We start from the raw sequence: 27500 nt of genomic DNA, 5'->3' as shown, positions 1-27500 counted from the left end.
TGCCAAATGTTTTCCTGGGACCCGAAACAACATTTTTGTAGAGTGATTAGGGCTAGGAGACACTTTTGGTGTTGTTTACTTATCCGTAGCACAATGATTAAAGATTGTGCAATCGACCTAGAGACTTGGGAACTTATAGCATATGATCGTCTTTTATGGCGTAGGAGTATCCCTGGTGGCATCCAACACTTTGAAACAGAGCATTCCAAATGCATTATTCAGAGCAGGCTCTGCAGAAGAGATTCCCTTAACACAGCCTTAACAGGATTAGTGTGTCATCTCTGTTCAAGACCCTGTGTGAACAAGGCCGGGCTTGCTGCACACCTCCATCTACGTCACCCGGGCTATGCAAACCACAAACCGTCCTCATCCCAAGCGATGTGACTTCCATGATGATAATGATGGGCACAATGACATTGTACACTGACCAGTGTTTTAGACCAACTGCTAATTTTGGTCTGTTCTTATCTGGTTATAATAATACCTATCTGAACTTGATACATTTCCTCAAATTTTATTCAAAATGTAAAAGAGAAAAAATTACTGTAACACAAACCTTTTGAGCCAAAGCAAGGCATCTGTTGCTGAATTCTTTTCAAGAGTTGTTCCAGCCTGCATTTCACTTTCCACAAGATCTTGCAATGTTTTGAATTTTTCTAAATCCTGAGCATATTTCTCTCTAAGTTTCTTAATAAAACAAAAAAAGGCAATAACACTTTGGCTACTGTAATGATTTTGTTGGCAAGAATTAAAAATAGGCACGCATTGCGTGCTTAAACAATAGAGGGCGTTTTCCGTGTCTCCATATCCTCATCTAAACAAGAGGGGGAGTTGGGAGAATAACTGTCGAGAAATCTCCCAACTCACCCCCTGGTGATGGAGTCCCTAAACAGTGCTGTTACTAAGCCAGTGTTGACTCACAAAGCCTCTGAGGCCTGATTACCCCTTCTAATTTTAATTATTTTTCTACGATATATTTTGTTGTCCCATGTTGCTGTCGTTTTTGCATTAGCATTTACATTAACCGATTACATTTTATTATTATTTACATTTTAATGGTACGCAATTCAGCCCTTGGCTGCCATGTATTGTTTTTCAATAAAATCTATCTACCAGTACCTAATCTACATACAAATTGATGAAATAGTATCCACTAAGTTAAGCCCATTGACTCACGAGGTTCACAGACTCTTGGCCTGATAATGCGACTTTATTTGTAATTATTTTTCTTTCATGATTTAGTTTGTTGTCTGAACACCTTAACATTTACATAACCAATTATGTATAATTTGATGCAAGTTTCCACAGAAGTTAAGCCCATTTGGGTGGAGTTAGTGCTTGGATGGGAGACCACCGCAAAATTCCTGTGACACAGAAATCTGATCTTTTTTAAAACCTCTTTCTGTTTAGCTTGGCTTCTTTTTTGTATTTGGTTGTTAAAGGCTTTTCTCAAATCTTTTATTTCTGCATTGGGAGGAACAGCAATAGAATCCCCAAACAGTGCAGTTAGGCTAAGCGGGTGTTGATTCACAAAGCCCACAAGCACTCTACGTAAAAATGTCACCAATGTTAACGCCATTTTTGACCGTCGACCATTGCTCTTGCAAAGAAAAAGAAAAGGCGACATGTCGGCTGCAAACAGAATACTTGTGCAAACTACTACTATTTGCGTCCATCCTTGAAGGGTAACAGATTTTGTATTTTTTTCTTGTAGTAGCTGATCACATATTTTTTCTGTTCTAATCTTTCTTCACTTCTCAGGAATGATGTACCTTTCAAGTGAAGTTTTTTCATCACACGAAGCCTTTTTTCTTCAGTCTTTCCAGTTTCTTGCTGTTCATTATCGTTGCAAAGAAAGTCACTTTTCACACAAGCCTGGGCCTTCGGATGATCTGAAGTAGTGCTACATGGATCAGTCCTTTCAACAGGTTTGGGTTTCACACTAGGTGATGATCCATCGAACAATTATAGCTTTACCTATTGTAATCGAGAAATATCCGTTCCTTCGATACATTTTGAGGAAAAAACTGCAATTCTGAGGCATGTGAGATTGTCATTCAACACAACAATTTTGGTAAAGTATATCAAATTCGATATATCGTGCATAGAAACTCACTGGAGATAGATGTTTACAACTGTTCAAGACTTCAAGGCAGATTCATAAATACCTTCGCTGTCAAGGAAAACCTGAAAACTTCAAGAGTACGTGAACAAAACCTGCTTGGTATGTCGCCAAAAACATTGTCAATTTCATGACATAATTGCCAACATTTCATTTGTCAAAAGTGACACATAACCGGACAAACCATTAACATTTGAAAAGTAAAACTTCGCGCAAAATTCGTCACACTTTACGGATGAGCGCAAATGGTAGCATGGACATCATTAATATTTTATTGTTGAAATTCAAGAAAATCATAAATTAGTTTCGGAATTCATGCACGCGCTGCAGGCCTGAAATCACTCACTCACTCAGACAGCCCTGATGACAATTACAGTACCCACAAAACACAATTTAACTTGGAAGTGTTTGGGTATCACACAGTTCCCACCCTGGGTGGCAATCGATATCCACCCCAGTCAGAGATTTTTCTCTGTCCTTGGGTGACACAAAAAAATAAGTTCCTGATGCTGTTGATCAGCAAAGGTTCTTAATCCATCATCCATCACATTTACAAATTTTCTTGGTTAAAAATTTTGCGGGCAAGTTTGTCTATTACTTTCCTTTGTCTTATAGACATCATCATAGTCTGAAACAAAGGAAGGTAAAAAACAAACTAGTCTGAGAAAATTTTTGACCAAGGAAAATTTTTAACTACAACATAGAAAAATGAAGTTATTATTATTCACAGTATCTTGATTTTCTAAGCAACATATCATCACAGTTGGTGGAAACTTCTCATAGGGCTTCCCACCTTGAAAAGGATTTCAAACCATCATTTATGATGCAGTTGTGACGCACCTTCCTTCCTCTAATGATGGGAGTTGTCGAGCTGTTCTGTAAAATTTGTGAGTTGTCAAAAGATACAGAAAAGCCCAGCAAGTGTAACAGGGTTTTACTAAAAGCAGGCCAGCGGCCCAGCAGCCCGCGGCCCACGGTTCACTACGGCCCGGAGGCCCAGTCCTGATTTTCCACAGTTTTTTTGTCCAGAGGTAAGTCCACGCGCATGCACAGATCTGCATTGGGTTTGGGCGCGCAAAATGGAAGACGGTGAGTTTGAAGTTGTTTACCATTTAATCATTTGAATCCTTGTTTCTGTTTGTTGCATGTTGTTCAGATAAAAACGTTTTCATTCTCTGTTCATTCATCTCCTTAGAGAAACCGATAGCACAATAGAGGACTTTCATTATCGAATGATGTAAGTTATTTTCAAACCATACTTTGAAAGTGAAAATATCATAAGTTATGAGATATGTGAACTGTGAATCTTTTTTTTTCAGAGTTACACAAATATAGCAAGCAAACGCAAATCTTCCGCCGTGCATAACTGTTGCCTGTCATTGCACAGAATTACCGCAAGATCATCTGATTACAAAGTGAGAATGTGATTGCCTTATAAACTGACAAACGCAACTCAGTGACAATACGCAGTTCACATATCTCATTATTTAGGTTATGAAATATTCAATTTCTAACTGTGGTTAGAAAATAACTTACATCGTTTGAGAATGGACTTCCTCTCTATTGGGTTCTGTAAACAGACATTTTGCATGCCCAAACCCGATGCAGATCTGTGCATGGGTGTGGATTTACCGCTGGACAAAAAAGCTGTGGAAAATCAGGACTGGGCCACTGGGCCGTAGCATGCCGTGGGCCGCGGGCCTGCTTTTAGCAAAACCCAGTGTTGCACACCACTCAAATTCCCTGAGGGTTTTCATTACAGGTCAGGGATCACCAAATTCCTGACAACTTTTTCAAATCACTTTTTGAAAGATGCTAGAACAAAAAAGTGTATTGCTTTTGAAACCTGCATTTTGAATATCAGTGAACCTTCTGTATACTCATCCTTTGTCTGGGAATATTAAACAATGGCAATAAAACAGTAAAGCCAGGTTTTCACTTGAGACCCAAGCTCAAGCACAAACATAAATGCAAGCACAAGAATGATTATTTCACCATGAAAAAGGGCCTGATGCAAGCATAAGCTCAAGGATAAAAATTCTTCTTTTTCCTTGTGCTTGCGCTTATGCTTGTGTTGTGTGAAAACGGGACAAAACGCAAGCACAACCCAAACTGTTATGTTCATCCAATGAACATGACCCATTCCAGACTCCACTCGCAGTGCTGTGTTGTAAGAAAGAACACGAAACTAGTGCTTCTTTGTCTGTGCGTTGTGTGCTTGTGCTTGTGTCATGGCTCGTTTTCACTTAATTTCACCAACATTTGATTTGATTTGCGTTAATTTGTTGATTTCAGTTTACAGTGTCCCCAATTAGTGCTCCAGTGCTAGAAGACTAGACACCTTTTTCACTTGACATGAATCTCTTCTGCTTGTGTTTAAATGCTTTTGATTATGGTTGTATCGTGCTAGCACTACTTGAGAACCTCGCTTAAGTAATAACAATATATAACAAAGAGTAAAGTACCTTAATATTGCCATTGATGTCTGATTTAACAGGTGCAAATGCTGTTGGCCCCAAAACATCTGCCAAGCACAAAAAGGAGATTTAGGTACATGCATGGGAAAACAATGACCTTTGATCTTCCTTCAAGAGGTATTTTGTAAAAAAAGTGTCATTGCAGCCTTTGAACAGACATCAGACAGACATCAGACGTTATCGCCGCCATGTTGGCGGACGAAAACAAAAGATCTCTCATTAGCTTCTTTTATTCGTCAACCAGAAGTCGTACATTTCTTATTGGTGTCTCTAGAGGTTGGTTGAAAACGTCCTATAATCTGCATTGGGCTGGGCTGGTCTTTTTAGGCAAATCTGTAATGTCTAGCTACCAATAACTCCAATGGTGCATATAAAATTCGAACAAAATAATGAAATAAACAAATAAATAAAACGAGCGAAAAATGAATCTAACGAAAATAAATCTGACGAAAATAAAGATTGGATTAAATTTCGTTTTCATCTCTAAACAAAGTATAGTGTACTTATAAGTTAATTTGAAACCTTGAAACATATATTGCCAGATTCCCAAATCAATAAAGTTCGATAGAGCAATATAAGCTTAAGCAGCATGACGAAGATGTATGCCATTTTAATTTAAAAAGACGCTTGACTCACCAAAAAAAGGCACTACTTGGCTTGCCGCATCTAAAAATGGCTCAGTATCAATTCTCCCGTCTTCTGGAATTGGCAAAAACCGGTGACTTGCTTCCGAAAAGAAGGACATGATTTTTTTGGTGACGAGGAAGCCTTTACTTCTCCCTCACTGGGGTAGAGTCAGTAATTACTTTTTTAATTCATTCATTTCATGGGGTTTCAGAAAAAAATTATTGGTAATTTTAAAATTATTTCGCATAAAATCAAGTTTTTGAAATCTTCAAAATTTTGTCTCTTAGTTTCTTTTAGTTTTCTGAAAATTTCAAGCTTATTTTTTTCGCTTACCTCTCCCTGCTTAGAATGTTTTGGCTTTACAAAAAAGACCGGGAAAAAAGGTAGGACGTCATCATGTTGAATTATGGGAAATGTTTTGTTCAGTTTTATATTCCAACATGGCGTCGGAGTCAGCACGTATTCAAGTCCGACAAAATGAGGTAAAAAGTCACGATTTTGCTAATATTTTACAAAAGATATTTTCCCTTTGTGTCTTTACCATCAAGGTTTTCCCAGAGGATCGAAACACGCCTATGCTTCCATTTACCAATTTTTATGACAGCAGTCACGTTTTTCATTGACGAGCTGAAAACGCGTAAATCGTTTTTGCCATTAATCGCGTGTGTCTGCACGTTTTGTTTTAGCTTGTTTTCGTCCCACAAAAAGTCTTCAAGTTTTCACTGCGTTTCGATTTCTGGCGATTTTGACGAATTTCTAACCAGTGTTTTTGTTGTTTTACAAAAGTTTGATTACTTCCCTGTGTGGCACGAGATCGATGTCACTGTGGACTCCTTTGTTCGGGAGTAACAGCTTGGCTTGTTTCAGATTCAGTTTGTACCCAAAATACCATCTCTTTATCGTTTTGAGTGATTTGAGTAAAGAAAATTTCCCAGTCTCCCCAAATTTTGAGTAAATTTTATTACGAGGCAGTAAAGCGGGCATTTTTTACTTCCTTTTACGATGAAAGAATGAAACAATCCTTATAAAGAGAACAGGAAAAAGTCAAACTTGTAATTGCAAGTTAGAACGTGTAAACCATGAGAAAGTCTTTTGGGTTATGACTTGATAAAATTTTAATATCCCACAAAATGAACATATAATTCAGTGATATTGCTCTTACAGTAACACATTAATAACTACACCTACGTTTTTCTTGAACAGAAAATTGATAAAGTTTTTAGAAATGTTTTTTTTCACAGGAAAAATGGTTTAATATGTTGGTTTCTTGTTGTATCAGCACGTATTTAGGTGGGGGATGATACTTTTGTAGAGATGTTGCTTTGTACAAGTTGTTGTCAAATTTCTGTTGTTATTCAAATTATAATTATTTTGCTAACCAGTAAACAAGACGACTTCTCAACAGCCAGCAAATGTCTGATCCCAGTTATTCATAGGGTGGATCGCACTGCTGGCTCAATAGAATTCTTTCCAGAAAATAATTCTGTTGATTTCAATGGCTTTTACCCATCAGATATTGCTTTTTCAGTGGGTGTCAGCAATCCACGTAGTTTGAAACAGACAAGGCCAACAGTTCATTGTCGTAACAGGAATCATTGCTATCAAACAAACTAGAACCCCAGTGGTATAATTTACAAAAGCAATTTTTCTGTTCTACCAGTTCACCCCTGAAGCATTGGCCTGTGATAAGTAAAATCGTCATGTGCTTGAGTGAAATCTACTAGTGTTACTCGCAGGAGGGAAAGCGCAACATGCAAGTGATTTCCCATAGTGAAATGACCTCTAGCCTTGGGAAACTGAGTAAATATGTTCAAGATGTATTTTCTGTGGCATAGCAAGATCTTAAGAGTCGACAACAAAGTCATGAAGCATTTTTTAAAAACCTAGAAAACATGCACAGCAAAACCTAGCAAACATACATTTACCAGGAATACCAACTCGGTTTGAATTTGCCACAAGCAAACTCAGGCTATTTTCACAAAGGGACCCGTTTGTTTGGTGTCCTCTTGATAATAACTAATTTTAGAGGTTTGGTGCAAGACAGGAAAATGGTTGGTAGCAATCTTGCTTCTCTTAGCCCATGGACTGGGACTTAACCAGGCAGATTTTACTCTGTCTAATACCAGATGATTTTACTTGTCAACAGGGGACATCCAAGGGTGCCAGAGCAATGAATGGCTTAAGACCTCTGGGGTAGTATTATTAGAAAAACCTGCCTGACGTGGGCTTGGTTCTGTTCTGAGGGCTTGTACATTCCTTGCTTGTGTGCTGCAAGGACTGCCTCAAGCAATATTTTATTTGAAGATCCTAATACATGACCTGAGTTCTTTTACCTAACCAGAGTAGCTCACTAATGTAATCAGGGCAAGGCTGCTGCCTAACGGTCACCCGGTCGCCTGGGGCGCCTTATTTGCGAGCGTGGGCGACCGAATTTCTGAACAAGTAGCCCGAACAGGTGCCTTACTTAATTCATCCTCAATCTCTTGTAAATTTGATCCCAGCTGGAATTAATTAATTCTGGGCTCTTGACTGGGGCTACTAACTTTTAATGTTGGAAGCCCGAAGGGTTCTCGGGAATTTTTTTTAGGCAGCAGCCTTGCAAAGTCTATAAATTTCTAAAGTGCCTTAGAATTTTCTCATTCACATGGTTTCTAAAATGATACCTTAATTGAAAAAGGAATTTGAAAATTATTACTGAGTGCCTTTATTATTTTGTTCTTCCTCTAGTAGTGTATTGTGTGTGACTGACTGCATGTGTGTTTTCTAATTTTCGTTTATTTATCTTTCCTGCTGTGTTAAAAATAATTATCATTTAATAGCAAGGAGCTACGTGTAACACAAAAACATTTCATTCATTTAGTTCCAAGACACCCCCTGATAACAGTACAGTATGTCATCTTCTGTAACTTCATTTTCTTTATCTCTTGTTTTGCCATTATCATAATTGTAAAACTTTCCTGTCCCCAAATGTGGATATGAAATAGAGATACAATGTAGTTGTTGTTGTAGGTGTAATAATGTTTGAATTTGAAAATATGGCCACATCATGCCACCTTTCTTGTAACTGAACATGATTTACAGTATGATATTTTTCACAGGTGTTACTTTTCAAGAATGGTCAACCTGTCCTCAGAGTTCAACAAGGCACAACTTTGAGTGTCATTAAACTGCTTTATCAAGCTGATCCCAGAAACAAGGGGACTGTGATAGCATTGAGACCAGAAACTGATGACCCATTACCCTGTCTTCTGACATTAGATCAGTCTGCCCTTGAAGAAGCCAAATATGAAATCATAACACATGGTAACTCATGTAAATTCTTATGTACTTATTGACTGAGTGGAAGGGCCGGATGGGAAAATATTTTTCCCCAACCTAAACTCAGTCAATAAGCATTTTATCATTATGGGCTCTTTACACTATTCATGAGCACTTATGCTTATGAATAATTATGAAGTTTGCACAAAATAAGTAACTGAAATTTGAACAGAGAATTTATCTAATATGTTGTTTGCATTTGCTTTTCTGGCAGTAAATAACTTGGATGTTTAAAAGTGACGAAATCCTCTAAAATCACTAGCACGGAGCAGTACATGTTCCTAGCAGGGTCATACGGCTTTTTCTGGCCTTGCTTGCGCCAATGTATACAGTCCACATATGGGGATTTTCCTGGCCAATAAATTTACAATGAAAGTATGCGTAGGGCCATACGGGCCATAATTAGGATAATACACCTTAAGATATAACATATATATGCGTAAGATAATAATTTATTCTTACAATAAAGTAAAGAAAAGGAAGCGTGTATGTTGTAAAGACAATGAAGAACCCTTATGGAAACCTTTTAATTTAAGGATCATGACAAATAAAGAAGACCTTTTATGGTCAAAACAACAAGGAACATAAAGAAATCAACAAGTACAGTGTAGCAGATATCTTCAAGGATCCTTTGTTGCTTTTGCTATTAATTATTTTGTATATAATTATTTTGACTTGGATCTTGGGCAAAAAGTTATGTTCTGTTACACCTGGCCATGGCTTTAATTGCCAAATAGCAATGAACAAAACAATTATTTCATTGTTAATGAAGGGGTTAGTTTTTGAAGAAATTGTGGGCAGTGAAACTGAAAATTTTTGTTGCATCAAACATGTGGATAAATGGAATTTCTGTTGTGTGAGTCTACGAAGTAAACCAGAAATGAAATATATCTGTAGCATCAGAGCAGTGGGGACTGGCTTTAGTTCAGGCGAAGTGCACCATGGGTAGAAGTGAGGCCTCTATACATGTAAGAGATGTCTATCACGCAGGAAGTCATTCTAGGCCAACACCTTGTTAGCTTGCATTATTTTTATTTTGGTTTGTACACACATTTTGAAGTGTGCTGTTTCTTCGTTCTCATCCATGACCTTGACTTCAGCTAACATGTGTAGGGATGTTTTTAACTGCAAGGCCTCGTAGGTTAGGCTTCTTTTCAAGCGTGAGACATGGTTCCTACCCAAACTTCTGCTTATTTTTCTGACAGGCTTTTTCTGGCCTCTGTCTGACAGAAACATTTTTGTTGCTCAGCTCTGCTTTGTGTTATTAGTAGCACTCTTGGGTGTAATAGAATTTTGTGGTATAAGTATAACTTACTGTTATAGGTCCTGGTGCTTGGCCAAACAGCCAAAATAAACCTTGTTGTTTTTTCATGTTTGTTTTCTGCGTGGTGGAGCTGAAATAGGTAAATTAACCATCATAAGAAAGATTTGTTGAGCTAATTTTTCGAATGTTAGCAAATTAGTTTGGAGCAAATTTACATGTACCTTTAATATACATGAAAAAATTACTCAATTCTGATTGGCTGAGAGCAGTGCAGTTCAAGTGTAGGTAAAGTCTGCTATGAGCCTAGTCTAAGGCCCATCAGGCCAGCGCTTATCTCCGGTTTCTGTAGCATGAAGTGACTAGGAGTATTTCTATTCCCCCCGGATGGGAATTGCCAGTCCATCGCAGGGTTTTCCCTAGCCACTACCCTTTTATACACCTGGGTGGAGAGAGGCACCGTGAGAGTAAAGTGTCTTGCCCAAGAACACAACAATGTCTCCGGCCAGGACCCAAACCTGGACCACTCTACCCGGAGTCAAGCGCACTAACCATGAGGCCACCACGCCTCCCACAGTTCAAGTGTAACAGTGCAAAAAGTGTAATACAGCAGTCCAAAAAGTGCAATACAGGTGCAAATTACAAGAAATTCTGGATTATGATTGGCTAATAAACAATGGGGTTTGGACAGAACCAATCAATTCTTTTGTTTTCAAATCAAGTGCATGCCCTGGATGGTGCAGTTTATGGTGCAATGTTTCCCTGATTGCATGATACACGTGTGTTTCCTCTGCTTAACCATCTTGAATTTTTTCATGTGTATTGTTAACCCTTTGACACCTAAACTGGCTGGGAACCCCCGGGAGTCAATGGATTAAGAAGTAACCACATGATTTTTACATAAAAGAATAGGTTTTGTCAATAACTTAACTATAAAACATTGCAATAGGACAAAAGTTAAAACCATCACGGTTAAAAACTCTAAAAAACTATTTAAAACTTTTGAAAACTGTAAAAAGCGATGAAGTTTTGACGTTTTCTTAACGTCATTTTCAAGTCAAAATAAATAAAAAAAAGTTAATTGAATATAAATATACAAAACAAATCCTTAGAGAATAAAATCAAGCACTATTAAATGTGAGAAAATATTTTCACGCAGTGTCACGTAAACAATTTAGCATGAACGGAGTCCTTCTGGGTATTTAGCCCAGGTTTTAGCTCCTCAATAAACAACATCTCAAATATTAAGCAGTCAAACTTCGATCTACATTTTCTCTTATTCATTTTGACTTGAAAATGACATTAAGTAAACGTCGAAACGTCATCGCTTTTTTAAGTTTTTAACAGTTTTTTAGAGTTTTTAACCGTAATGGTTTTAACTTTTGTCCTGTCGCAATGTTTTATAGTTAAGTCACATGATTTTTCTTGTGCAATTTGGAATAAATAAGCACTTGTAATTTTTTTCAAATACTACAATTTTCATTGTCTTTGAAAAAAATTGTTTTTGCTTATTTATTCCAAATTGCACTTGAAATCATGTGATTACCCATACTAAACACAGTTGATAAAAAGCAAATTTTTGTTATTTCATTGTTATCTCTATTGTAATACTGTTGAACCTAGGTAATTTTTGCATTTGGACTTCTGCAGACAATGTTGGTTTCAGTTGAAAGGAAGTTAGAAAAATTTATTGATTAGCTTATAAATTGTATTTTATGTACCTGTCCAATACTTTGGTAGAATTTTTGGCCATTTATGTGTAAATTAAAGTAACCTCATCTGTCATCTGTCATATACAACAAATTGGTTTTTCAATCTATTCCAGAACCTTCCTTAGAGAATTATTCCAACCTAACCAATGGTAATGGAGAAGAAATCAGAGAGCTGCCCAAGTTGGTATGTTCAAGATTCCCTCAGTCCAAAGTGCAAGAAGAGGTTACACCAGAGGCCTCTGATGCCATTTTACAGAGGGAGAAAATTGCCAGCCATGCAATCCCTTTAACAATAAATGTTTCACCTGAAGGTAATCCTAAAAACTTGGCAAATCAGAGAAAAACAGGTAGCAGCTCGTCTCTGCTGTTGGCCAGAAGCAACAATGGCTTCTTCTCCTCCCATTCAGGTGTTTCGTTATCGTCTCGTCGCAAGAAAACCTCTCGCAAATATGCCTTTCCCCATAGAGTTCTGCCGAACTCAAGTGCCGATTTTGGCTTTGCTGATCTTGCTGGTAAGTACCTTGTTCACAGAAGGAGTATAGAGAGGGAAGGAACTGCCCAAGTGTTAGATTCAGCTTCCACAAGTAACACAGTGGGTTATGGTGTTACCAGTGAGCCTGTGGCTTCCACAGAGTCTGTTGATTCTCCAGGTGTGTGTGATAGCACAGAAAACGGTAGCAACAGAATTGCAGAGGAAATAAACATATCAGTACAGCACAGACGAGAAAACTGTGACAGAAATGTGGTAGGTCCTTTCTCAGTTGATGATTCAGCTGGCTATTCTAACTGTCCTACTCTGGAAACTTGCTCAACAAATGACTCCAGTCCGGCTGTCAGTGAAGAACACCCAGTCATTATTGACATCCACAGTGATTCAAGAGAGACTAGTGGGGGAGAAAATGACTCTGATTCAAACTTTGTAAATGGTGATAGCAGTCCTCCACGTGACCAAGCAGCTATGAGTCACGGAACACACAGTGTCAGGATTGATAGATTACAAAAGTCCGCAGAAAAAATGGAATGTTCAAATGACTCAACCCCAATAGTGTTATTGCAGAGCACTGTTCAGATTAAAACAGACCCTAGTGAAGTCTTTGAAACTGCAAATGATTCCTCTCCTGTGCCGAAAATGAAGAAAGTCAGTATTTCTCCGCAGGGAGATAATGCAGAACATCAGGATGCAAGGCACCACATTCATTCAGAGGGTTATTCAGTTATCATGCCAACAAGTTCTCCAGAGGTTCATTCCAATTCTGTTCCTGTTCATCAGGTATCACCATTGATGCCACATGTTGTAGAAGTTGTTGGTGCATCTCCAGACCATACAGAGCAATCAGACAGCTCTCACCATCATAATTGTAATGATAGGTATGAAGATGGTAAAGAACATAGCTGTGATATCTGCCACAAACAATTTGACTCTGCTCTTTCAGTGACACGACACAAACGTTCTCACACTGGTGATCGACCATACATCTGTAAGATATGTGGGTGGGGCTTCAACTTGAGTGGTAACCTAAACCAGCACCTGGCAATTCACCAGAAGGTGAAACCCTTTAAATGCGTTTACTGTGGAAAGACGTTTGCACGGTCAAATGTGCTGAAGGCACACGTTCGCTGCCACACAGGCGAACGTCCATACCAGTGCCACCTTTGTGGCAGCAAGTTCATTATTGGTCACAACCTGAAGAAACACATGCTGACACGGCATGGTATAAGGGAGGACGACAAATTGTACTCTCAGAATATTGATGGGCCTGATGATAATAATCCACAACCAAGCGAACAGAGTGAAAACTCAAGTATTCCTATGTTACAGTCATAAATGAATCTTCCTCATGAAAATAACAATAAGTGAGTTTTCCCACTGATTGAGGAATGAATAAAATGGAAAATATTTTTCTCACACACAGCTGGGAGGATGGGGTCCAGTGTGTGGGGGTTCTTCAGGTCGCATGGCTTGTTGGTGGCTTGGTTTGTTTTTTGCCATCCACCATTGCCTGACCTACCCCTCCCACCCACCCCTCATGAGTCTTTTCAGTGCAGCTCTGTAGCTTTTTTAGGATGTTAATTCGCATTCCATTCAGTTTGAAAACAGTGTTCATGATTTTTTCGATAAGGTCTATTATAATGTATTTATTACACAAATCTGCCACTATTTAGTTCCTGGCCCATCCAAAAAGAAAATTTATGCAGCTCAAGAAGTGGGACATTTGTCCATCACCAATGTGATCTTGGAAAATGTTTACAAGTCTGAAATAATTACGGTAAATTGTTTGTTGTTGGTGTAGAAAGGGAGTTGAGAAAGATCAGGCCCCAGTTTTTTGAAGGGTGGATAGTGCTATCCACTGAATAAATTACTATCCACTGGATAACTCAATTGGTTTCGCTAGTGTTTATCCACTGGATAGTGATTTATCGGGTGGATAGCATTATCCACCTTTTGAACAACTGAAGCCTGTAGTGCACAGGAAGGAATAAGGAAAGATTGAGGTAATTATGTCACAAGGTCTATTTGTATGGAATAGAAGTGAAGCTTGCTGTTTGGGATTTATTGACGGTATGTACATGTTTGCTTTTGCATCATGCTTCATGGAATCCTCAGACCCCCTGTCGTAAGGATGGGTAACCTTTGCTCATAGAGTTTTGTGCTTTATTTTCTCTCAAGTATCACCAGACCATGAGAGAGCAAACAAACCCAAACTTCTTTTGAATGACAAATTGCCTTTTTGAAGGCTAGTAGTTGTATTGTGATGGAATACTAAAAGGGCTAAAGTACTTGGTACTATACATTTTCAAAGCAATCTGCACTGTGGAGGATCAGTGAGTCACAAAATCTATTTCTGTGGCTTGCTCATACTGGTCATTTTAGGTAAGGTGTTTTTTAAAAGTTCTTAAGATAAGATGTTAAGTCATGTGTCAAACTACTAATAATTTAAAATATATACTATTTGAAACAAAAAAAATTAATGATATATTGTCCCATAAAAGATTTATTGTAAGAAATTGCAGAGGTTGTCCAATCTACAGCATTATGTGCATAGTATTTGTATTTAATTTAAATGCTAGTGATCTAAAATGTTATTTTTTGGAAAATATGGTACTATTATTTGTCAAAAGTAGGCTGGGGAATCCAAACCTTATAATAGTAATTTATTTAATGATATTTTGGTTGTAACGCAACTTGTACCTGTCAACTGTCACTCTACATCTGGGAATTTGCATTCAAACACTTAGTGTAACTCATAAACTTGTTTCTTTCTCACCCTGGGCCCGTACGTGCATACATACATAATTATATATACATACATACTGGTACATTCATACATACTACTTACTTTTAATTGACTACTCCGCATAGGGGCTTTTCAGGGCCAATGAAGCACGATTACTAAAATGTAAGAAAGTAACAACAACAACAACTGTTAAGAATCCCAACTGCCAGAGGCAAACCAGTTGGCTATTTACAAGTGCAGCTTAGAAGTTGAACCAGGGACTACCTACCAAGGAACAAATTCAACGAGTAGCCAGAATGTGTCTTGAACCTGGGATCCCCAGACCTCAAGGCAAGTGCCCTAGCCACTGGGACACACTGCCTCCTTGCCCACTTGTTTCAAAGTCTATTAAAGCTAATTATGTTGATGTAACTTTACCTCTGGACAAGCTCCTGTGTATATTTTGCTGCATGGTAAAGCTTTAGGGCCGCTACTGACTTTAGAAGGTCATGTGCTTGATATTGTTGTTATTATTATTATTATTATTATTATTATTATTATTATTATTATTTATTATCATATCATCATTAGTATTATTATTATTATGTCAGTCTGCAGAGTTTGATTACCAACTCCTTGCAGGTTGTTCTGTTCACAGAAAGTCAAGAATTATTATTACTGTCCAGGAACAAGTATTCCAGGAACAAAAGTCAACATTTTCATTCTAACATCTCATTTTCTCTAATTTTATTTTTTTTTATTTGAGGCTTAAGGTGAAAAAAAAAAGAGGAAACCATTGGGACCTTCAGCATAAAATGGTCATCCCCTTGGTCTTCATTAATCTGCCGGAAAATAATCTCATAATAATAAATATATATCTGTGCCATAACCCTCACAGAAACTTATAATTTTGCTTTTTGCTCTGTTTTCCCATTTGGCTTTTATGTTGGTCCCCCCCCCCCCCCCAAACCTCATAAATGCTCATCAGAATGTGATATGTCAATGGTGCAACGAAAAATCAGTTTTACCAACAAGAATAAGGTGGTGTTTGCAGTGATACGGGTTTTTTCTCTTTCTTTATTCTTAAATTAAGTTATTGTAACATTAATTTTTACTTATTAACTTTACTGCCCATTTCATTTTTGCATTGCTGCATGGCACAATCTTATTTCATGCCATGCTAAATTATTAACTTAAGGAGTCCAAATTGTGTTCATACTAAAGCTGCTTACATGTGGATATGAGTCATACAAGTTTATTTTATTTTCAGTTTTATGAGAGTTGTTATTGGTTACAGCAGTATGAAATTGAATATTATTTAAACATAACTCTGCAAATGACATTTTCCAATGTCAACAAACTATTTTTCCATATTTTGCTCTATTTATTCACTGCTAAGGTGAACCCAAATGAATAATATAACAGTGTGTTGAGTATCCATGTAAAGTAATTAAAAATGGTTGATAGTAAAACATTGCTGTTCCAGACATGTTTGACTTTATTGTAAATACATGTGGGTAGAGAAGAGTTCAGCACTTTCATCATCATCATCCTTTGCCTCAATGCCTTGTCATATATTTTATCATATCTTTACTTACCCTCGGAATTTAGAGTAGCTTGGTGAAGCTAGTATCTCCCAGCGTTTACCCTCCCAATCATGATACACCACAGAGGACAGACCACAATACCGGCCGAGAACTCCATCCCCTACTCTTTGTGAATAGACCGTGGATTCTTTTATGTCCCACAGGGTTGTGAACATTGTTCAAAGGGTTGTGAGACGGGGCCTGTGTAGCCTGTGAGCAGTCCTCTCAGGTGTCCTGAGGGGTGGAAGAGGAGAAGCTTCTCCTCTTCACCCCTCATGCTGTCTGAGAGGCCTGCTCAAAGGCTACGGCATACGGTTTATCGTCCTTATCCGAGAAGACTAGAGAGACTAAAAATTTGCAGATGTTATTACAAAGGAAGCACTTTCTCAGACTCAGTTATTTAAAGACCCTGAGTGTTGGTCCAGCTGGAGTTGAACTCACAACCTCTTGCATGGCAGCCTGGTGCTCAACCAACTGAGCCACTAGTGCCTGGTCACAGTGATCACCATCCTCCTCATCATCATAATAATTAATATTTTGCTCTAGAATGAATGGGACAGGTGTCACAATTGTTACCTGCAATCTTATATTATTGTTATTGATACCTTGTGAACATTTGCCTCCTTCCTACTTTCTTTTTTTTAATTCAATTGACCAAGGTTCTGTAGAATACATAACCAATGGGAAGATGTTTTTTTCTCTTCCTCCCACATTTCATGCCTTTTGTCTCAGAGTAAATTTCTCTGTTTCCCAATCATTTTAACAGAAGGGTATGTTTCTAGCAGGGTACAGGGATAAATAAAGTCACTTTATCATATAAACACCAATGAAATACGGACATTACTAAACAACGAAACAGCGAATCACCGAATCAGCGAAACAACAAAACAGCGAAACGGCGAAAGGAAGCACCAAAACACCATGTATGACCCAACCATACATTGAATACTAACCGACAAAGGTTGGATTTGAGATTAAACATTGTTTTAGGCCTAATTAGGCCTAAAAAGTTATTGCTCCTAATCTCAGTCTTAATCTGAATCCTAATCTTAATCTCAATGAATTAGGAGTAATCAAGTTTTAAGCCTAATTAGGCCTACAACGGTATTTAATCTCAAATCCAACCTTGTCAGTTAGTATTCAATGTATTGTGGGGTCATACATGATGTTTTGGTGCTTCGTTTCACCGTTTAGCAGTTTCGTTGTTTAGTATTAAATGTCCCAATGAAATACCACATGTGCTTTTGCGCAAAAACATGATATCTTCACATGTGGAAAGATCACTGTTGCTATGGTTACATATAAAAATTGCACCTTTCGATACCTTTCGTGAAATGATTTTAAATTAGTATTTCATTGGTGTTTATGTAATAAATAGAATATTACATGGCCTATGGAAGAAGTAATTTATAATATGCAAGCCAGAAATGGCAACACTGAATAATAGAAACTGATATACGAGTTGCAGGCATTCCAAAAAATCCTACTGGACACTATAAACACCTGATAACAGACCTGCATCATGTTCACAAGCAAGGTGCATTGTTTCTAATTTTCAAATATCTAAGATTGAGTTCATTATTTTTGAACAGGCGCCTGATGATTGCTTCGCAAGAGGCATGAAACTGAATAGCGATCTATGTTTTTGAGCAACGGGCCCTTTGCAGGATAGTGATCACATGGTACAAAAACTGCCATACTGGGACGCAAATTGCCAACTGGGACATCTAAAACAAAGAAAATTTAGATTAACTAGCTTTGTTTAGATGTCCCAGTGCGCAATTTGCGTCATTTGCGTCCCAGTATGGCGGATTTGTACCATGTCATCACTATCTTGCAAAGGGCCCATTAACTCCATCATAATCAAAAAGTGAATTATATATAATTTATAAAGTTATATTAAAGGATTTGAACTAACATTTATTACACAAAATAAACGAGATTTTTTTCCCTGGCAAGGAAGCTCAAAAGAAACCATAGGGGGCTTATTACTATGAGCTCCCTCCCTAACTTGTGACTATAAATAGAATACAAGAGCGGCAAAATCTGATGGAATTAAAAATTAAGATAATAATTAAAATCAAGCACAACAGGACACACTGAACATACAAAAGTAGCAAAAATAAACAAATATTACCAATACAGAAAGAATCCTAAACAGTCATGAAAGCTAACCTTAGGCCTAATTTGACTGTCAGGATTGGTAAACGGTTCGGGTTGTTCCTGTATTGGTAAACTCGTGACCGCCCAATCACATACCGGTAGTGGCCCTTCTCCTGGGCCACGTGAAAAACGCAGACTGCAGACTGTGCAGACCTGTGAAATTAAAATTTGGTTAGCCTGAATATAAATCTGGTTAGCCTAATTAGGCCTAAATAACACCATATTTTATCTCTAGTCTGCAGTAACCTGCGATCATGCCCATTTTAAGCTTCACCCACACGTTCTCTTATGTTGTCGCTCGCTAAAACTCCACAGTTTGAGTACGCACCACGCGAAACTAATTAAAAATAGAGCCTGATCGCAGGTTACGTTTTGGTGTGACCGCCCTTCTCCTTGAGGCAGCATTTACACGAACGTAGTTTCATATCAACAGGGTTTCATGACTTCAAAACCGTGTCAAAATCGATGCGGTTTGGAAGTGTTTACATTGCACCGTTTTCGCTAGAAAGTCCAAGTTGTGATGATATAAGCGAGCGCTGCACTACGTGCTAAATTGAACCATGCAACTTCCGCACCAAAATAGTAACAGACGAAACCGCATCGCTTTGAAAACGCTTCAGTTTTGGCAGTGGTTTGAAATCGACACGGTGTCATCTAAACAGGAGGCTTATTGCTGGGGGAGAGGTGATTTTTTTAACCAACCGTAAAGGCAGATTAAAAATGTACCCCTCCCTGAAAGTGCATGCAAATCCAAAAATTACCCGACCCCCACCACCAAGTTTATGAAACTGGCTCAAAATCCCCCCTACCCTTCCCCTCCAGAGAATGTAGACCTCTGATCGTGAAGTAGCGTTTAACAAGATTTTGTTGAATAGAGGATGTTCGAGGATGAAACGCCTCTCTCTTGTTCTTAAAAATTTAATACAGCAACCTCACGAGCGACAGAAGGCTGTTCTTGCCGTTGCCTCAAAATGCAAGTTTATAGATTGTAACCTTAATTAGCAAGATTAAAAATTAAATTTCCAACTGAGGTTAAAGTCTGTAGTTTTCCTCTTTACATATTGTTCTTTTACCTAGACTGCTTTCTTCTCTTTTTCTCCTAAATTTTTCTACTTTCTAAATATTTGAAAGCACAAAGAGTAATGTTTACAGGTTGTTGTTGTATGTAATAATAATAAAAATAAAAATAAATATTCGCACTCCGGTCCTCAACTAAAGAGAAGCAGCTAAACTCACCCATATCGCTAACCCTCACAATTATTGGGTAGCAAATGCTTAGACTTTAGAGGGACGCTTCGTTTTGGACGTCAATTTCACTTCCTTCTTCAGTCCCCGACCGTGGAAAGAAGCCACAAAGTAGAAAGGGGGACCTGGCGATGAAATTTCCAGCCACCCTCGATGGAACAAACTTCCGATTGGACATTTACTTGAGACATGAGCGCTTACATTTGAATGGAATTTTCGGAAATTCCGGAGAGAATTCAAATGGAACGGTTCATCCCGTTGGAATGTTTTCAGAAAAAGGGTAATACCTTTCGAGGTATTCCCTTTTTTCTCGATTTGACCGGAATGCCCGAAAATTTCTGTACTATTTGTCCACAATTTATACAAGTGCCCGAGGAAATAGACCATTTCATTTGTTTTTCAACCGAAACAACCCGTTTTTCTGGCAAATGATACGGCACATTCCCATTTTCTTTTTCTAAGTACAGAACATTCAGTACCATTTGTCGAAAACATTCTCACCGAAAATTTTGTCTTCACTTCCGTGTAGAAATGTGCAGCTAAACAAGTGACGTCACCATCGGCACTCCCAACTTCCGGTGTTTTCCATATTTGACTATGGAATGCACTTTTGAATGCCAACTATTTGCGGGGCTTCTTCGGGTGATTGACAGAAGTATTACGAGAACATCCGACGCAATCCGATGACTTCTGACGCTGCAGCGATTAAAATGTGGAAATTTCTGTGAGGTTTTCCATCCTTGTTTTTAGTTTGTTCGTGTTCGCATGTATTTTTAAGAATTCATAAAGGCTGTATTTGAAGACTAGTGACGAATTTGCTAGATGGACGACTTAGGTAAGCTTATGTTTAAATTGTTCAGCCTGGTTCCCTTTAAACGCCTTATTAATTGGCCTTTTTGGATCTGTAATCTGTTTATGGTTCTAACGAACATTGAAGCATGTCTTTGTATTCCAAACTGTTTTTTATTGGAGATTCTGATCTTTATTAGCAAGGTTAGCAAGCTCTTGAATTCACTTCATGATCAGTGTAGGAATTTTTATTTGAAAAGTGAGGGTAGCAACGTTTAAGAGTTCACGACTGAAGGAATATAATGCTCTGCCACGATGCTTTAGAACGCAGCTGTGCGTACAAAAACCATCCTATATGTCAAGTTTCTAACATAATTATTCGCAACCAGGGTCTGCAAAAAATTTGCTTTATTTTGTCTCGTTTAATTTCTGAGTTTGCTTTGTTAAAATAATTTTTGGAATCTAGCATTGTTATCGCATGCAACGAGCTTTGATATCTGCATTCCTATCTCTTCCATGTCGTTGTCAAAATATCACAGTAGATTCCATTGCGAGTTTGTGGAGTTTGAGATTTATTAGAAGTACAGCATATGTGTAGTTACCGTGGTCTTTGCGAATGCTGCTTATTTGGATTCTGTAATTTATTGCATGTATATTGTGGTTGGTCTTTACATTTGTTTGGGGCAGGACACGCGTGGATTTGACACCGTATCGGAACTTCAGTGTTCCAAAACACATGACAACGTACTCGTGAATAATTTATGTCGCTTTGTGTCATTTTATTGTGCTTTGGTGAGCTGTATGATGAGCTCAAAGCGTATTTTCGCCTGTCATTCACAATGCACGCGGTAATTCTATGACCTGGAGTTGACTGGATGTCTTAACATAGTTTGTAGTTTTGAAAATCACGAACTTCATAAAATCGACAACCCCGTGCGGATAGCAAATCCTCACTTTGAAAAATGCCAGGAAAGACGAGAAACCCCTCGATCGAAGAGAAACTGAAAAGAAATATTGAATTTTTAGATGCTTTGTTGGCGGATCTTCAAGCTACGAGTCCTAACATCTCCACATCGCCAACTGAACTAAGAGGAAGGCCAACCGTGAATGGCAGAGAATCGCCGGATGATATGCCTCCCCCTTTGCCACCTCCGCCTGCTTTTGAGGCACTTGATCCTCACGTAACGAACTCGAAGGACGATGCTTTGTTTCCTCCTCCTGTTCCTTCGTCAAGTTTGGGGCAAAACCTTTCGGAGTTAGACAGCTTGCTTGAGAATTTGAGTAGCCCTCTCCATTATCCCTCGGATTCACCAGGTAATGTTCTGTTCTTTGTTTTAAAAAAAAAAACCCTCTTCAACTGCATATCTGTAAATCTACTAGAGTTGCGATTGTTTGGAATCGGAAGACGTTTTCGCAGTACAAGATGAAACATTGTATTCTAATTTCAGTAATTTTCACAATTGTGATATTTTTTTCCGAACCTGTAGTTTGGGGCGGTATAATATTTACTGGTGTGGTTTATAGGGCTGAACGACTCATCGCAGTAAATTAGGCCGTGTTGGTTTGCGTCTAGCCATCAAGATTCATCTCTTCTATGCTTTCAAAGCTAATTTTTTTTGGCTTTTTTGAAACTTCCCGGTACTTAAAACAACAACTGCGAATATTATATTATTTTAGACTCCAAGAGAAAATATTGGAGGAAGGAAAATATGTTGTATTTTTCTCTCCATTCATCGATATTATGGATACTTGTTGACTAAAATTTACAGGAAAGTTCGTTTACCTAATTCGCGATCGGTAATTCGTGTCCATAATTTCTGCGCGTATTCAGTTTTGGGTGAAATTGTAATGTCCACGATCGCAAATTTATTATTTCATGCATGATTAGGTTTCGTGTAGCTGGTGGTTTTTGTTAGCGTCAAAAATGATCCTCATCCGTAAGCGATGTTTAGTCATGGTGGAAGACATCAACAGCTGTGTTTTCGGAAGTTGATGATACAATCAAACGCTGAAAACATCCTGTCAAAAGTACAGTCATTTTTGGCAAAAAGGAACTAGTACATCTCATTCTTAAATATTAGCAGGTACTCGAAAGTTCAGTTGTTTCGGTTTATTCCGTTACATATTGATCCAAGCTGAAATTTACATAGAACCAGCAATGTTTCAAACCATGCGATCTTTTCAACCATCAATGTATTGAAAGTGCAATGGCCTATTACATTTAATCTTGTGCATATTTTCTTTTCAAATCTTCTTGTGTTCCACATTTTTTTTAGTACCCACTTACACGTAAATGGGGAAACAAATTATCAATATCATTTTTCATGTTATTTTCTGTGAAGAATTTTTAATTTTCCACATGTACGTTGCTGCTACCATTACTCAAACAGCTTTTGCCTGCGGCAATCAAGATCTTGGTTAATTTGACTCAACAAAGAAACTCCCCATCAAACAATCCATCATTGTAACTGAACGAAACCGAGTACATGTAATGCGAAAAAACAATGACATCTTTCAGTTTCTCAACGGGATATGGCCTCATGTGAAAGGAGCCATTCATTATATTGTAGCTTACAGCACGTTACACATTAACAAGTTCAAACGGTTTTGAAAAAAGTCTGTGAGCATCAATTGGCTTGGTCTTTGCTTATGCCAATCACTTTGAACACAATAATAACTTTTGGGAGATGTTAGCAGTTTTCATATTGCCCTCTGTATCTTGAAAATTTAAAACATCTTGCAAGCGAGATGTCACTTCCATAGATGAAGTTATTTTGGGCATAACATTTGCCAGAGGTGAACATCGATTTCATCCTTACAAACCCCACTTTCACAAGCATTATTTGTTTCCTCTCCTTGTTCGTGCTTTAAGACCGAGACAGACTAGGCGATAATTTGCAAGTCGCAGCAACAGTTCGCTTCATGTGACACGCTTAATTTTGTGAAAATCATTGTCGTTGCCACAGAATTTTGTCGCTGCGATCAGTTGTACAAATTCAAACCAGTTTGAATTCGTGCAACTGATCGCAGCGACAAAATTAGCAAAAGCAGCGTTGGTCGCACGGTGTGTATACTTTCAGCAACAAGGTGAGGCGACAAAAGAAAAATGAACCAATAAAAGAGTGTCATATTTGGTCTGCCATGTTGAGTGAGAGAACTAGTTCACATACCCCCTTGTACAAGATCACCGTGTGTGCCTCGAGTTAGAGTTAGAAAACTTGTTTTCATTCCCCCTCATAGGAGATCACTGTGTGTGCATTGAACAGGTGTCATATCGCAGTGACTTGTTTTGCAAGTACAATGTAGTATACACGGAGCAACTTGTCGCTTAGTGTGTGTCCGACTTAACTTCACAGAAGAACATATCCTCCCAGTTGTCTGGAGGTTCAAGGAAAACTGGTGGATCAAAATTGCCATCTACAGTATTTTTTCATTGAGACTGCAGTCAATTTAACCAGTCAACTTACTGGTCAATTTAACTGGTTGTATTAACAGGGTAATTTTTTAAAGGAAAATAAGGACTGAGGACTCCAAAAGGTGGTCGTTGGTCGTAATAACGGAGTGGTCGGATTAATGGGGTTTTCAGATAAGAGAATGTGTGGGCTTTTGTTCGGGCCGTAAAGAAGGGGGTGTTCGTAAGGTGGGGTTCCACTGTATTATTGTTCCTGCTGTTTAACCGTTGTTTGTGGCGTAATTGGCTATTGTAAGAGGAATTTCCGTGGGGAATAAGTTTTATTGTAATCATATTGTTACAAGCTATTGTTTTAGCCCCGCTCCCCCTTGTGTCAATCAAAGTTAACTCCCCTGCGAGAACAAACCAAGCCTACATGTAGTAGAAAATAAATGCAGTAATTATTATTGATCTCATTCACACTGTAAAGGTGCATTTGTAAGTGACATGCTTTGCTTGACTGCCTTTTATTGTATGTGTAGGCAGACAGTTTAATTCAGATTCACCTAGAGGGAGTGTAACATCCCCATCTACAAAGTCAGCTTCAAATGGTCGATTGTCAAGTTTTAAGGGTCCTGTTTCTCCAGCAGCTCATGATGTTCGCCCAGGTAAAAAGTTTATCTTCTTTTGCTGGGAATGTTGACTACCTTCTTTACAGCAACAACAATCTCGTTTGGTCATTTTTCGATCTGGTGGTCTTGTTTTCTATTTTGTTTATTTTATGAAATATGAAATCACTTGAGAATCGTGACTGTGTATTAGTGTAGGACCCCACTAAATATGTATAGTACACAACTGAGTGTCACTGGTTTTCTATACATGCACACCACTCTAGCCTTATTCAACTGCTTCTTAGGAAATGACTGTTACAGAATGCAGTACTGTCCATGTTCATTGACCAGTTTGGCTTGTGTACAAAGAGCTGCCACATAACATACTCAGAAAACTAAAACTGAAACATGTTTTTGCACTGTATACAAGAAAGAATTATCTTCTTCAAGTATGTTTTCGTAAAGTTATCGCCTTCTTATCAGTTGAGATTCACGGTTGGGCCTTGTCAATGAGCTATGTTCTGACACTTTGACATTTATCAGCCATAGTTTTTACTTAAAGTTCAAGTTGCATTGTGTCATTGTAAATTAGAGCCAAGGGAAAGTAAAATTAGTTCAAGTTGACATTGAGTTCAAGTTGACCGAGTTTGAATTAGGTGATTGTAAATGACTGAAAAAATGGAGTCAACTCCAAGAGAAATTGGATTTTGTTCAAGTTATTTCTACTACATAGTTTCACTATTTATATCTTGTTTGAAATGAGTTATCTTACGCTAATTCATTCTTTTTTTCCACAGAAGCACGGTACAGTGGAGGTGAAAGAAATGGACCTGACAGTCCCAAGGCTCATGTTACGTCTCCATCTCTTCTACGAAGTCATGTCCAGCAGGCAAGGGAGGTGGATAGTCGGCAGTCACGCACTGCATCAACAGCCACAAAGGAGTTGGATGACTTGATGGCATCCTTGTCAGATTTTAAAGTGAATGTCACAGCTGCACCCACCACTGCACAGGCCAGGCTTAGTGGCGATTACGCCAAGCCTAACAAACCTAAATCTCCAAGTGCAAGTAAGGATTTGTATCACCCTACAGAATTTCTTCATTCTTGAAAAAGATGAAAATCAAGGGCGACTTGGGTTACAATCTCACTGCAAGGTGCATTCTCCTGTCCGCATTGGCACCACTTGTTTCAGCAGTCTAAAGCCTATTGCAGGTGGAGGTAACACTGCTGTGCCTGGTAGATTTAATCTTGAGCATTTTGAATGCACATTCAACTCAAGGTCAACTTTACAGAACTGAACAAAAAGTGTTGTCCTTTCTACTTCATTAAACTCTTGGCCTAAAAAACCGAATTCTGGATGATTCCTTTCACCCTACAGAATTTCCTCTTTCTTGACAAAGATGAAAATCGTAGGCAACTTTGTTACGATCTCACAGCAAGGTGCATTGTCCGCCTAAGGTCAACTTTACGGAACTGAACGACAAGCTTTGCTGTCATTTCTCCTTCATTAAACTTTTTGGGTAGTAGAACTCTGAACATTGGTGATCCAAGAAAATACGAATGGCCATAAGAAAAGGTAAAAAAATGTACCAATTTTGTAAGTGTTGTGTGGCCTTGGTGATCATAGGGAACTTACAAGTAGTTATGTTTGAAGTCTTGAGCATTCTGCCAAACAAGGTGGTGAAACCCTAAGAAATGAAGTCTGTCCTTTGAAAAAACGTTTGTTTTTATTGTGCATATCAATGCTTTGACAAACTGTTGGGCTAAGATGTGCTTGTTTGAAATTTAGGTGTTGGAAAGGTTAGCCAGCTGGATTCTATGCTGGGTTCCCTGCAGTCTGATATGACCAGACAAGGCGTCAGTACCACAAAGAAGGGGGAATGTGCGGCATGCAACAAACCAATCATTGGCCAGGTTTGTACTGCACTGGGCCGCACATGGCATCCAGAGCATTTCACTTGTGTTGCTTGTGAGGTACCATTGGGAGCCACCAACTTCTTTGAGCGAGATGGAAGGCCCTTTTGTGAGAGGGACTATCATGAACAATTTGCACCAAGATGTGCCTACTGTAATGGGCCAATACTCGATGTAAGTATAGCAGCTGTACTTGTTATTTTCCTCTGTTAATCACTTCTAAGAGTAATGTCAGCATGTGTATCATTCTTTGTTTTCCAAGTAATGTTCTTTTATTAGAAATGTATAACATTATAAATAAAGTACAAAGAACATGAACAGGTACATTACAACCACGAAGAAAAATGAAATGTAAATAGCAATATAAAAAAGGAAAAAAATGATGCAACTGTGAAGCGAATGTGCAATATCCTGTAGAGTAAAAAAACGGCTGAGAAAAACGCATAGCAAGTTTTATTTAAGGGTTGAAACAATGAACTGAATGAAAGAAGAATTTTAAAAAATCTGTGGTTTTTGCAGTGAAGCAAACCCCTAAGGGTATTATATTCTAACCAAGGATGCAAACAAGGTGCTGAAAGTCACAACTTACACTGTCTAAAAGAAGTCATGTCCTATTTTACTGTGATTTTTTTTTTCAGTCTTGTGTGACAGCCTTAGACCAAACATGGCATCCTGAGCATTTTGTCTGTAACAGCTGTGGTAGGCCATTTGGTGAGACTGGTTTTCATGAGAGAGATGGCAAGCCTTACTGCCGTGAAGATTATTATGCCATGTTTGCACCACGTTGTGGTGGGTGTGGCCAACCAATTATGGATAGCTATATCTCAGCACTTAGTGCTCACTGGCATTCAGAGTGCTTTGTGTGTTCGGTAAGTTTATTTCTTTTCTCCATAACGCTTTGAACTTGATTCCCAAGCAGAAATAATACAAAGGAGATGTACAGTACCGCTTAAATGTAAGTTACCAGTCACGTTGCGTTTCAGGCGAGACGCGATTCGCGTTCTGCGTGACGCGATTCGTGTAGCGCGAGAGTCACTGAAGCCAAGTCAGTACCGGGAAAATCTGGGAC

At 38.4% G+C, this 27500-nt stretch overlaps 3 protein-coding genes across 7 annotated transcripts in view; 2 read left to right on the top strand and 1 right to left on the bottom strand.

Moving 5' to 3' along the window:
• Window positions 1–20072, bottom strand: part of LOC137977546 (glycolipid transfer protein-like) — a 22231-nt gene extending 2159 nt beyond the window's left edge. The window contains exons 1-6 of one of the 4 annotated variants that reach the window (XM_068824796.1): window positions 19718–20072; window positions 18578–18634; window positions 14856–14908; window positions 9860–9938; window positions 4588–4646; window positions 557–687 (exon numbers count right to left, since the gene is read on the bottom strand). In XM_068824796.1, coding sequence (XP_068680897.1) covers window positions 557–687; window positions 4588–4646; window positions 9860–9938; window positions 14856–14876 — 290 coding nt within the window. In that variant the 5' untranslated portion in view covers window positions 14877–14908; window positions 18578–18634; window positions 19718–20072. Of the gene's footprint in view, window positions 1–556; window positions 688–4587; window positions 4647–5235; window positions 5395–9859; window positions 9939–14855; window positions 14909–18493; window positions 19085–19717 lie in introns of those variants that run through there. The other 3 variants (XM_068824794.1, XM_068824795.1, XM_068824793.1) reach the window with 3 other exon arrangements.
• Window positions 5394–13388, top strand: LOC137977542 (uncharacterized). Its single transcript, XM_068824787.1, has 3 exons — window positions 5394–5708; window positions 8325–8529; window positions 11631–13388. Exons 1-3 carry the CDS (start codon window positions 5640–5642, stop codon window positions 13340–13342), a joined length of 1986 nt encoding a protein of 661 aa, XP_068680888.1. The 5' UTR covers window positions 5394–5639; the 3' UTR covers window positions 13343–13388.
• Window positions 20073–20408: 336 nt separating the features above from the next.
• Window positions 20409–27500, top strand: part of LOC137974909 (paxillin-like) — a 9393-nt gene continuing 2301 nt past the window's right edge. Inside the window, exons 1-6 of one of the 2 annotated variants that reach the window (XM_068821918.1) lie at window positions 20409–20561; window positions 21542–21829; window positions 24449–24574; window positions 25315–25584; window positions 26307–26605; window positions 27070–27300. In XM_068821918.1, the coding sequence (XP_068678019.1) occupies window positions 20549–20561; window positions 21542–21829; window positions 24449–24574; window positions 25315–25584; window positions 26307–26605; window positions 27070–27300 (1227 nt within the window). In that variant the 5' untranslated portion in view covers window positions 20409–20548. Of the gene's footprint in view, window positions 20562–21462; window positions 21830–24448; window positions 24575–25314; window positions 25585–26306; window positions 26606–27069; window positions 27301–27500 lie in introns of those variants that run through there. The other variant, XM_068821917.1, reaches the window with a different exon arrangement.

Source organism: Montipora foliosa, chromosome 11 (genome assembly GCF_036669935.1).
Source record: "Montipora foliosa isolate CH-2021 chromosome 11, ASM3666993v2, whole genome shotgun sequence".
NCBI lineage: Eukaryota > Metazoa > Cnidaria > Anthozoa > Scleractinia > Acroporidae > Montipora > Montipora foliosa.
Note: the sequence above shows the minus strand (reverse complement) of the source record. Positions and strands in the feature narration are given on the sequence as shown.